Genomic DNA, 13463 nt, shown 5'->3' with positions numbered 1-13463 from the left:
TATTATTTTTAAAAAGGCTGAAAGGCTGCAGTGATTTCTGATTGAATTACCTCATGTCCCCTGACCCTTCCAGTGGATTAAATATGGCGTAACCACTACTCTTTAGTCCTTTATCATCAATAGTAGACAAAGGCCATGTAAAACCAGCAGATATTGGGACAAAGTTTCATACAATTGCATGTGATGTGTATTTTGCCCTCAGCTTTTTGTGTTTTTATCTTCCAAATCATTTGTGCTTCACAGTGTTTCTGATTTAGGGTTCAATTGGAGGTTAAACATGGCATCTTGGCACCTGCTGTATCTCTTGAAGGGTAGCCTCTTATGAGTCAGTGTGTGCTTATACTTCTTCAGGAATTTCTCATAGTGCAACAAATGTGTGCTGCCTCGTCTTTGTGCAGCAGTCTTAAGAATGGTAATTGCTCTTAGAAATGAGGAGAAGCTGAACTCTATATGATTTAGCCTCCCTCTGGCATGATATAGCCTGACTTGTCTCTCAGACTTGGTTGGAGGAAGGTCTCCACAACTCTTGACACTACTTGCTATAGTTTCCTGTCAGGTCAGATGGACACTCTGCGTGACCATCTTATGAATTACATGGTGTGTCCCCACCCTCTCAAGGAAGAATGACAAGTAAGTAGCACTCTCCTATATATCAAACAAAGCTAGGTTGGGCTTGAATGGGGTGGGGGTGGGGGGTGTTGCAACTAAGCTTCCCTTAATCTCAGTCTATGTCAGTCTTACAGTTTTTCATGTGTTGTCTTTTAGTGTTTAATGTATATATAGTACTAAAGGTGTCAAATTATGAAATGATTGATGGGTCCTGCAAGAATACTGGATCAAATAAATATGTATTTTTTTTGTTTTTCATTTATATGAAAAACAATGTTTTCATATAAATCTACATGTTTCTTTTATAAACAATCTACATGTCTCATTCTAGTAAGAATTAGCAGCACAAGCAAAAAGATAGATTTTGTGACACCCCTGGTCAAAATTTGCCCATGGGTCTTCAGCCCTGTAACATTACCTAATTCAACTTGTTTGAGGATGAGCTCTGCTCCTTGCCATTTAACAATGTGCCTAAAACCAACCTGAACAAAAGGCCCTATAAGATTTAATTTCTCAGACAGCATTCTTACACGGCAGATATATCAATAAATTAATAGATTCTGATGGAACAATCTGAGATGCATTTCAGAATTCAAGCTTTCTGCTGAACAATCCTAAAACAATTAGGCAAACTATGGGTGTCACAAGTATCAAAGGCAGCAGGTGTCTGTGTTATTTTTGAAGGATGAAAGCTTAGGATCTGCCTAGGGAACAGAATCAGGCTTGCAGATCTGCCTGCTTCCTTCTGTTGAACTGCCCCTTGCCCCTCTCTTCATTCTAGTCTTGGGCTGGAATCTTCAACACACTTAGTAGGGTGTAAGCCCAATTGGGTGCAGTGGGACCTACTTCAGAGTAATTATGCCTAGGATTGTGTTATTAGTAGATTAGTGGCAACGTCACCCCAATACATGGTGGCCATGTATGCATTGCAGTGCACACTTAAGTAGCACTCTTTAATATAGCACACATGCCAAAGATTTATCCACCACAGCTGGCATGTATTATGAAGCGTTGTCCTGGGGTATTATACAATTAGTTCAGTATAATTTAATTGTAGGTTACAAGTATGTATATATGTAATAATAATGATGGACGTACAGGTGCAACATCTTTGTCACCAATATAAGGCTCTCTGTTACAACACTGTAGCTGATATAAAACTAATCATTTTTTAGAAATGAGTGCAGTAATTATTTCTGCAATCAGCAAGCTTGCCACAATACAAATGGACTCCCTGGAGATTTCCATCTCATTCTTTTTTCCCCTCTCTGATGAGTGTGTAGAATTATAACTGCTTGGATATGTAATATAGATTTTACTTCTGCTATAAATGGTAGGCGTATTGGAGAACACACAATTGCCTCAATCAAGAATGATGTATCAACATTCTATACATAACTCAGTATGTTCATAAAAATGATAATTTGTCTTTTTACTTGTAGGTAAAGGAGTGAGAGAAGTTAATGAAACAATAACTAAAACTCCAGGTTTGTATACGAGAACAGTTTTAGAACTAAATACATTAAATCGCTCTCTAGTCCAGTGTTTCTCATACAGCAAAATTCTTTCTAACTTTCAAATGAATCATTTCATTACAAATGACAAAACAAAACAATTTCACAGAAGTACTGGCATATAAAAATTGCTGTCCGAAATTGGTCATGACACAACTCTCTCTCTGTCTCTCTCTCTGTGCGTATATATATACAGCCTTTAATACAATGTCCTCTTATGTGGCATAAGTGAAGATGTTTGTATGGCTTAGCTTTCATGGAGACAGTAAATCAGTGTCTGGGTTATACTACTATAGGCTACAGGTCGGGGTTCATATGACTGAATACCGCTCCATAAGAAAAAATGTATCCACATAGAAAACGAAGGATTCTAATGCTCCATTATACTTTCCTGTGTGGAGAGACTGGAATTTGTTTCATGTCAATTTCACACATGGCCAATACGAAGATTGATCCATTCCATCTACATATGGTACTTTTTTAAAAAAAATAATCTTACCATGTGGTCCAAGAGTTGGCTTTTCACCACCCTCCCTCCATTATTTAACATGTTCTACCCACTTGGCATGGCTAGAAAGCACAGCAGATGCCCACATGGCTTGCAAAGGGGCCTCAAAAGTCCTTGGGATGACAGGATGTGATGACATGCCATCCCTCCTTTGACACTGTATGGGGGGGGGATGTTTTCATGGAAGGGTACATAGGGGCAGGTATCTCCCAACCCCTCACCCCTATCCAAGTTCAGAAGAGGGATAGCACATCAAATCCCCTTGTAGGTATTTTCAGACTGATTTTCAAGGCATTCAACAACTGCTACTCTTCGTGGTCATTCCAAGTATGTAGAACCAGTTTTTAAAAGGGGGAGGTTAAAAGGTAGCCCATGTAACATGGGCCCTAATTAAGAGAAAAGTAGATTTCGGCGTTCTGATTCACAAGTGCATTTAAGGGCTCTGGGTCAGTTGTGTTGTCTTTGGAATTAAGATTACTCCCCTCCCCCCCCAAAAAAAATAATTCCCAAGCATTCCTAAAATACACTTATACCCTCAATCATATGCGTCTCCACCTGCAATCTGAGGTAGTACAACCCATACATTCTCGTTTCAGTGAGAACTAGGCCAATACCAAAAGAGTAATTTTACATATTAAACACAAGGCGATAGATAAAGTTGCTTTATATCAGACAGTGCACGATAATGGAGAGCCTTATAATGAAAGTAGAATTGCATTATACTGAGATTTCAGGTAAAATCTATTTCGTTTTCATCTTATGAATGTTCAAGTTCACAATAATAAAAAAATGTATTCTAAAATTTAGCTTTGGAAATGAAATTTACACTTTTGCCTAAATCTGCTTAAAGTTGCATAACTTTATATGAGTAAATGTTAAACTCACAGCACTTGTCGGCACATTTTTTTACAATTGCAATGGAAAAACCACTTTTCAAAGCAGATAGTAGAGTTGACACTTTACCTGTCTCCTAAATGGAGGAAGAAGAAAGTGGCACGTCCTCAGACTAGTTCCGTATAACACAGACTTGGGGCAACTCCACACATTGTATAACATGTTTGCAGACACATGTAGTATATAGGTAGTTCACATTAGAAGTTGTGATTGGCTGCGCCACGCTTTTTATGCTGAAAACAACAAAAACCACCTAGATTTCAAGCTGTATTAAATACCACCACCCCTGTGAGCAGTTTTATTAAGATAGTTATTGCTGACATAAACTTGGATCCATTCTATATGCAGAAAATGTATTCAATTTGTGTGTCTTTCATTATGCACCTTGTGCTAAAGGTAAAAGGTAAAAAGGGACCCCTGACCATTAGGTCCAGTCGTGACCGACTCTATGGTTGCGGCGCTCATCTCGCTTTATTGGCCGAGGGAGCCGGCGTACAGCTTCCGGGTCATGTGGCCAGCATGACTAAGCCGCTTCTGGCGAACCAGAGCAGCGCATGGAAACGCCGTTTACCATCCCGCAGGAGTGGTACCTATTTATCTACTTGCACTTTGACGTACTTTCAAACTGCTAGGTTGGCAGGAGCAGGGACTGAGCAATGGGAGCTCACCCCGTCATGGGGATTCAAACCGCCGACCTTCTGATCGGCAAGTCCTAGGCTCTGTGGTTTAACCCACAGCGCCACCCACGTCCCTAGCACCTTGTGCTAGGACACCACAAATGAAATAAAATCCCAAGGTGTTGTTCTGCTTGCACAAAAGGAAGCAACATAGCCTCTCTATTCTGACACTGTGTGAACTCTTGTATGCAAGAGTGTTAGCAGCAATTGTTTCCCTTTTGCTCAAAATTGTTTAGATCCAGCCCATCATCGAGCTCAGTTCACTTAATTCCCCCAAAACATAACTTGCAGCACTTTAAGTGAAATTTACGCTGGTTCCTAGAGGGAGAAGTGCTTGGCTCTGCTCAAGTGTGTTTGTGCAATAACCATGCAGATACACCAGCTCTGCAGAGTTCATTAGACCATCACTGTAGGAAATGAGTGCATGTAAGAATTAGGCACTGCCTTCTACTAATGACCAGACTACCTGAAAAGCAAATATATATATGGTTCTACTTTTCTCTGCCACAGTTCATACATTCAGCTGGGGGCCGAGCTTCAACAACATAGTAGAAGAGTAGCTCTCACTCTTTTCTTTCTGCCGTGCAGATGCTTTGCACTGCAAACTGTACTCCTCATAAGTGCTCCCTTGCATTGACACCTAGTTCAACCTGGTTGTCCATACAGAGGTCTCAGTTCACACTGAAGTGGTGGAGGGGAGATCCTGAGTGAAGGAAGGGAATAACTTGTGCCACTCCATCATGTTGGCTCATTAGTGCCCTCATTGAATGTATGAATCTCCTTTCTACTATACCAAGTTGTACAAGATTTAAACTTCTGTTTGAGCAAATTTGTTGTGGAGTAATTCATTCTGCACTCATTAATAGTTACTAACTACCACGCTACTGTAGTTGAATCTTTTTCTCACTGCATAAGTTTAGTCAAATGAGTAGGGTAGGGAACAACCATGCAAGTTGTCTTTTCTTGGTTTGTGTCACAGTCTTGCAGTCTCTGCATTGTGTCTCTAGTGTCGAATGTGCAGCATGTATTTATTTATTGAAACAGTCTTACATGCAAAGTATGTTTTCCTATGTCTCAAAGTCAACGCCTTTGTCATCTGAGATCACTTATGAGCTGATTTTGAGATACAGTGGTACCTCAGGTTACATATGCTTCAGGTTACAGACTCCGCTAACCCAGAAATAGTACCTCGGGTTAAGAACTTTGCTTCAGGATGAGAACAGAAATTGTGCGAAGGCAGCGGGAGGCCCCATTAGCTAAAGTGGTGCTTCAGGTTAAGAACTGTTCCAGGTTAAGAACGGACCTCTGGAATGAATTAAGTACTTAACCCGAGGTACCATTTTACAGTGCACAATCAATTTTTGATATATAATTTGTTGATATCCCTGTTTTCCTGGAAGTTTTGCTTTTATCTCTGTTATACTGCAAAATGATGAATATAGATCATCTACCAGATCCTAGCTTTGTTCACGCATTCCTAGAATTTTTATGGCTTGGAGATAGGGCTGTGTATGACCGCTCTGCCTCTTCTGTCCCCATCCCACCCTAGTGCTCCTGTAGAAAGATCCAAAGTATCTGAAAGATCTAAGTGCAACCATCTGAATATGCAGAGAATCTCCTCTTCAGACCTTTCTTAAAAGGTGTCTGGTCCCATGACCCCTCCATATTTTATGCCCATAAACATTCTTTGAATGGAATAATAGATTTTTATTTTTATTTCTACCTTGCTTAGGATGCCCTGCTAAGGATTTTGGTTTCTCTTACTGTCTCATTTTTGAATCTTTAATTTTAGTTCTCCATATTTGTGAAGCAATTAGCAAATGAGTCGTTTTTTTAAATCCCTCACAAAAGTTCATCAGCATTTTAGTGAGAATTTTTATGTAATAAACACATTATTGTAAACACTTTTGATGAATACACATTTTCGCAGGTAACTTTCCCTAACATAATGTGGCTTTTCATATGTAATTGTCACTGGTGTATTGGTGAAAAGTGTGCATAGAAATGCATATATCACTTTTTCTACACATTGGTTGGAGAACTGCACCACAAAATTCACAGAAAATGTGAATTTTGAAGGATAGCAGTGTTTTTGCAAATTAGGTAGTTCCTCTTAAAAATGCGAGCAAAATCTAATTTCTACCCCACCCCTACCTCTTGTGCACAATTTAGTTGTTACATCGGGATATGTTTGCACAAACTTTACGGGGAGGTTGTGCAATATTGGTTGTTTATTGAGTGCCCGTTCTGATTTGCTTGAGGGAGGTTATATGACTTGACATCGGGAAATTGCTATCCCACACTTTCTAGTGCATTTTCTCATCACTTTCCTTACCACAGAAAAGTGTGATCTGAAGCAGGTTTATTGCACAAGATGACCAAATCCTCTTTAATTGTGAAACCTGAATTTGTATGTTTTATTCAAATAGTGACCGTATGAAACTTTGTAACAAGATTTCCCAGCTGTTGGGAATTGCAAGTGCAGAAATCACAGTTGCAAATAAACTTAGCTTCCAGCAGGCATCTGGTTGGCCACTCTGCAATGCTGAGGTTGCTGGATTAGATGTGTCAATCACCTGATCCAGCAGGCTGTTTTTTCTTCCCATGCAAGTGTATCAGAGCAACCAGGGAACAGCTGTCTTTTATTTGTCTATCCCCCCCCCCCCGCTCTTCAGCCAAATAATAATAATATGGTCCCAGTCTTAACACTAGCTCTTAGCTGCAAACTTATTGAAATGACCAGCTGGTGAAACCTTAAGGAGAGAAAGAGAAGGTTTCTGGTCTCTCGGCTCTGCTAATGGTTTTACTTATAGGACCTAGATTGCTGTTTGATGTCAGGCTTTCATGCCCTTCTAATGATTTGGGCTGCTGTGAATTTTACTGCTTTTGTTGTTTACATTTTAGAGTGTTCCTAGTATTTTATCCCACTGCTCAGCTCTCCTTATGAAGGAATGAATAGGAATAAATAAAATAAATAAATTTCCCTAACTTCGCTTCTGACCTATCAGGTCCCATATAACACACCAGACGTGTGTTTTGCTCTGCTAGACGCTCAGTTCCCATGCCATGTTTTTGTTTTTTGTTTTTTACAATTGAAGGCCGGAAACAAGAATAGCAAAGTTTCCTTAAGTTGGGAAATGTACATGCGTACAATAGGGAGCTTGTCTTTCCTCAGTTTGGGCTTGGTGTATGACTATTCGCATAATTTTGTCACATTGCTAGTGTGGGTTATTCCCTGCAGTTTTCCTAATGCTGTTCTAAGTGTGCTTGGGTGCAGGAAAAATTTAACATGTGGAGCCTACCTCAGAATCCTTAGAATATTTCACACCAATTTCTGTAGCTTTATTTTATACCTCAGTAACTTCCATATGAGATTTTTTAATGCTGCTGAGGCCATGTTTTTAATGCAGTCAACTTCAAATGGTAATAAAATGATGGTACAAAGTGCATTTAATGTGGTGCTGTGTTACACAGCTGTGCTGTTCCTGAAGATCATTCCACAATGTTTTCCTTCAAAAATGAATCCTGTTCAGCAAAGGTTCTCCTACAACTGTAATTAGTGGTTTCCTCTTTCTGTCCCTTTTATTGATTCCTGTTCAGCACAGCTTGAGGGGATTAGTGGTGTATTGCCTCTTAATAACTCAGCTTTTGTTCATGTATGAGTTAATTGCTGGTTTCCTTTCATCCCCCCCACCCCACTTTATAATGAAATGTTGCTATTTTGCTAGATAAGAAATAAAATAAACAATTAAAGGAAGCCAGTAATTAAAACCCCTCCCATGGGAAACAGAAGCTGACTAATAAGCAATGATTCATCACTAATCCCTCAGGCTTGTCAAACAGGAAACAGTAAAACTGCCGTAGGAAACTTACTGGTAAAGGCAAGTAGCATCTGAAGCATCTCAGTAGTTCATTGGCAAATGACACCTAGAGCTTCAGTAGGGATGCTTGAGAAATTCAATCTTTATGAATTCTTATATGAGCTGACCTGATACACACAGCCCAGACTGGCGTGCAGATCAAAATTCGTTTATACTCCTATTTTCAGACATTCTGAATAGCCTAGCACAATTTTTGACTCCCAAAAAAGTAACAAAATTGTACATTAAGAAATGCACATATTTAAGTGAAAAGCCATAAAGGCTGCAATTCTATTGCGCCTGGGAGGACATTCCCAGGGGCAAAAAAACACACCAGATCATCATCTTGAAGGCTGGAAAAAGAGCTTAGAACTAAAGGGGCCGGGAGGAAACACATGTTGAATCCCCCTTCCCAACCCTCATGGCATGCCAAGTGCTTGGACCAACTAATTTTGGAGCTCTGCCATCAGTAGGGGCAAACAGGAGTGTTCGGGGGGGGGGGCATGCTGGTGGATGACCCATCTGAAAAACCCCATCAAAACCTGGGAGAAAATAAGGGGTTGAAGAGGTGTACAAGATTAGTAAATATCCTCCCATCACCTCTATGAGATGAAGTTTGGGGTGGATCACTTCCATACACTTACAACGTGAAATCCATCAGCGGCAGACCTTGCGGTCTCAAATTTCAGAGGCGTCCTGTGCGACACCAAAATTTGGCACCTCACTAACGCTCGCCCTACATTCGATATCTTTTTAGGGTGCCCCTTGAGGCTCTGCAGCCGAAACGGTTGTGCACCCCTAAATCTGCCTCTGTGTCAGACCAGGAGAGTTTTGCATGGACGAGTATATTACAAACTACTATGTCATTGACATAGGATGTATGGTGTTTTCTTGAGAGTGTAACTTCTGCTGTACTAGAAAATGAACGAAATGGCATAATGACACACATGACAATTGTCAGTATTTTGAACATGCAGAATGGAGGTCCATGAAACTTACATCTCCACAAAAATATGGGAATTAGGGAGTGGGGGGGACTGAGAAAGCAATATAGAAATCAATGCAAGTTTTGGCTGCGAATCTCTGCCTAGTTTTTCATGCGTTCATCTAACTAAAGTCAGTGAAACACTTAGGCATGTATAACTTCCATCAAGAGTACACTCAAACTGCCTTGAATTTGTTCTGAAGGACAGTAAGGAGTGTTTATCTTAGTAGCACAACTTGCATTACGACCAACTGATCATTTCATTATTGTTCCAACGTATCATCCTAAATCCATTGGTAATAAAGAGGATATGTTTTCTCATGTATTTCTGGAGAAGCAGAAGTAAGAGATCCAAAGCAATTTGCTTTGGACTTCAACTGCAGCAGGAAGATGTCACTATGCATAAAGATTCATCATAAGTTCATATACTCTATTATCATTGATATTATAAATATTTCAGTACAACAAAGGTTTTGAAACAATGTATGGACCCTCTAATAGTGAACTAAATAATGAATACTCAAAGAAGTAGAGACACACATCTGCTTGCATTTTGTTGTAGTGATTTACTTCTTTGTTCATCTTTTCTCCAGTTCCTTCAGATGTATTTTTTATAAATTCATTGTGGAAAGGCTTTTATGAGCATCAAGGGAAAAGACAACCTGCAACTCTAACCGTTGACTGGTTCAATGCTACAAGCAGTAAAGTGAATGCTACATTCATTGAAGCATCTAGCACACAGCTCAAGCTATCAGGTGAGGTTTGAAATCCCATTTTGAGGTTGCAATCAAGGTTTTGGAGACATGTTCCTACCTGTTTCGATTTACATGTAGCATGCGTAAGGTAGAAGAAGAGATCTATTTATGCTACTAGGAAGCCTTATATTATGACACAACACTTGGAAATGATTTGGTTGCTTGCAGCTAAATCTGATGAATGAAATAGGTTTCGATTAAAATTATTATTGTTTGCTACCTCTATTAACCTGTAGAAGAAATCTCATCCTGTAGTCACCACACGTCCCCTTTGATACCTGGCAGTTAGGGGACATTGGCATTTTGTTGCTGATGTAAATATAATAATATTTCTGTACATGCAAAGTTTCTGCCATTTTGCTAAGTGTTTTTCCATGCCAATGCTTTGTAAAAATAAACCTCTATATATCTTACTCCCACAAATTATTTCAATAAACACAATCTATCCCATAGTTACTTCTAATTCAAAACATAGTCTTTTCCATGGCATGGTTTTATGATCAGATCTAGAAATTGAAACATTTTTTTTTAAAAAAATCAAACAGACTCTTAAAAGCTCTGTGGACATTTGCAAGTTAATGCACACATTGAACTTACATTAGTTACCAACTGAGGGACAATATGGGCCCCTCCAGACATCATTATTTGTCCTCAATATGCTAACAGGGAGGTTATACATGATGACATGTTAAATACCATTTCTGTCTACGAAAGCTTTGGAGTGGCCATACTGCTTTGTTTGCAACAGGTGCGTGTTTAAAGGGAGAGAGGAAAAAACTGTCGTTAATGGAGGGTTTCCTGCCTTTTCATTGCTCACGTGAAGGGGCTGCATGCTAAGCCAAAATGCTTGTTCATATCTCAGTTGATGGTGCTAATATATGATAATCTGAGTACAACTTTTAAAACTGGTTCAAAGGTGAACCATTGTTTTCAAAGCTGGTTTGTAGGAATACATTACACCATTTATTTAAATGCAGTAATATCTAATTACATACAGTTTTTTTATGTAAATGAAGTTTAAGCTAGCTAAATATTTTAAGTCATTTACAGAAAAGATTCAGTCTAAAAATACAGGGTGAACATGTTTTAAAATGCACTTTATATAATTTTCTTTGCAGGCGTTTACAAGAAAGAGGAAGCCCATTTGCTTTTGAAAGTCTATCAAATTAAAAATCCTAGAGAGGGTTCTGCAAGCAAGTTTGAAAATGACAAGTGGGCCTTAGATGGCTATGTAAGTACACACAGAAGACGTTTATGTGACTCAAATGTTGTTCCCACCTAGTAGAATATCTCTTCTCTCTCGTATATTTTTACATTTGTGGTGGTATGCATTTTGAAATGTATAAAACCCATCACTACTCCCTTGACTCCTTAAGAGAAGTATTTTTTGCACATATCTGCTTTATTGCATTTAACATTGCCTTGTTCCCAAAGAATGAGACACAGAACAGCTAAGATGGAAGATTTTGCTGGGCCAACTTTCTCATGGACTTTGGGATATTTTAAAATACTGGAACAGAATATTAATTTCATTACGTGGTTTCCTTACTTATGAAGGTGGAAGCTTCTTGTTTTTCAAAAGTAATTATAATCTTCACTGAAGAGTATTGTTGGAAGGAAAGCTATGAAATTGCAGAACTGCAATTTCCTAGAGTGTATTAACAATGTATCCGCTGTTCTTCCCGATTAAGAAATGTTGTGTTTTGAGTTGGAACCAGTAACCAAAGTGTGCTTTCCCACTCACTGTAAACATTTCGGGAGCCCAGGTTGCTAACCAGATATGTATATGAGAGAAGGAAGAGGGACGATGAGGAAGCTTTCTCTCTGCACACACTGATGTGTGAAAGAAGGGTGCAAAATGAGAAGACAGTTTCATCGTTGTGCCTGTCTCCTCTCTGTCTTCCTTTCTGATGCAGAGAGTCATTGCTAGGCAAGACATGTTGCTCCTCTTTTTCCTTTGTCTGTGTAAGGATCCAGCACCAAAAACCATGATACCAAGAGGAAGCGAGTGGTAATGGGTAGAGAAGAGTTTCTTGACATGCCACTCTTGTGACCTATCACTTCATACAATTTTCCGAAATCAGCATTTCAGCAAAACTATACATGCATGTCTGAGCATTTATGTACATTCTTCTAAATAGAGCCTCTTTTGCCAATGTAAACTGCAGCTGAGAGGGACCCATTCCAAATTCGGACTGCAGCAGCTGGCCGTGGATTAAATTGTCTCTCTCCTCCTCACACCAGGGTCCTGATTAAACTGCTGCCAATTAGATACCAGGTGAAATTCATGGCATTGGTTTTGAGGTATAAAGTCCTATGGAGCTTGAGACTAGGATACCTGAATGATCATCTTGCCCCCTAAATGCACAACCATTGCATTCTGCATGTGAGATCCAATCTGCACAATGTAAGAATTGTGCCTTTAGCATTGTAGCACCTACCCTTTGGAATACCCTCGCCATAATATTAGACAGGTGCCATCTCCTGTCTTGCCTTTAAGCTGAGATCTTTCCTAGCCTGCTTCTGTTTTGGCATTGTTTTAAAGATGTTTTTATTGTTTCACCACTTGTTGTTTCTGCCCTGGATTCCTTTGGGAGGAACGGCAAGACAAAAATATGATAAATATCATAAATAATAAATAAAATGGAGTTGCCAGTGTGAGATTTCCACTTCGGCACAGGCCAGACAAGTTGGACTCATGGCAACCTGAGAGTGTGGCATCTAGCCAGCCAGGCCCCATGGTGGGGCTGGAGGTCTTACTCAAGACCCCTGGAACTCCTCATAATCTATGGCTCCAGCCCAAGGCAATCCAAACTGGAGCCCCTAGCACTTGTCATTTGCTGTTTTCTCCCCCTACAACCAGTACAAAAATCGAGGAGGCAAGAGGGCTAAAGAAAGCGTGTCTTGGGGAGCAGGTGGGTCACCTCTGAGAGTTGCATCTGACCCCATAGCCTAGACCAGAACTTTCCAAAATGTGTGTTGCAACACATTAGTGTGCCAACTGCAATGTGTGTGTGTGTGTTGCATGAATGCTCCCCATGCTCCTCCCGGAACTGGACAGTGGTTAGTTTAACCTCCAGTTTGCTAGTAAAACTGAAATACTGTGTCACAAATTATGCAGGTCTAAAAAATGTGTCATCAACATGAAAAATTTGGAAGGCTCTGGCCTAGGCGTTCCTCATCTCTTCCTTGGTAACTGCAGCATTCCTTTCAAGTATTTCAGAATTTGTAATCTAACAAACGCTACAAATGAAAAAGGGTCTTCATCATGATGTATAGTTTTATGAGTCTCTTTGTTCAAATGAAAACCAGGATTTGACTGTTATTAAAAATGTTTGGCTGTTTTAACTATTCTGATGATTTTGTTTCATTGGTGTATCAGTAATCATGAAATGCAAACAAACAAAAAAGTTGGTTCCATTGTCCACTCTTGATTTTAATGGTTTCTCTTTGATCTAGGTGTCATCGGGACTCGATAGAGGTGTTTTCACATATCAAGGTGACATACACGGAAAAGATTTTGGAAGATTTATGCTCCAAAGACAAAGTAAGAATGCTTCTATCGCCCTATATAGTGTCATATAGTCTATTATTGAATACTGATAACCTCAAATCACTGTGCCAACCATTGAAGTAAATAAAAGCATATTTATTGTATTCA

At 39.5% G+C, this 13463-nt stretch overlaps 1 protein-coding gene across 5 annotated transcripts in view; it reads left to right on the top strand.

Moving 5' to 3' along the window:
- Positions 1-13463, top strand: part of CSMD1 (CUB and Sushi multiple domains 1) — a 920428-nt gene that overhangs the window by 892456 nt on the left and 14509 nt on the right. For 4 of the 5 annotated variants that reach the window (XM_083431288.1, XM_083431290.1, XM_083431292.1 and 1 more), the window contains 4 exons: positions 2052-2096; positions 9641-9802; positions 10921-11033; positions 13262-13349. In XM_083431288.1, coding sequence (XP_083287414.1) covers positions 2052-2096; positions 9641-9802; positions 10921-11033; positions 13262-13349 — 408 coding nt within the window. The remainder of the gene's footprint in view (positions 1-2051; positions 2097-9640; positions 9803-10920; positions 11034-13261; positions 13350-13463) is intronic. The other variant, XM_083431289.1, reaches the window with a different exon arrangement.

The sequence above is a fragment of the Podarcis tiliguerta genome (genome assembly GCF_965153285.1).
Source record: "Podarcis tiliguerta genome assembly, chromosome: 3".
NCBI classification, from domain to species: domain Eukaryota; kingdom Metazoa; phylum Chordata; class Lepidosauria; order Squamata; family Lacertidae; genus Podarcis; species Podarcis tiliguerta.
This window is presented reverse-complemented; position numbering and strand designations above follow the sequence as displayed.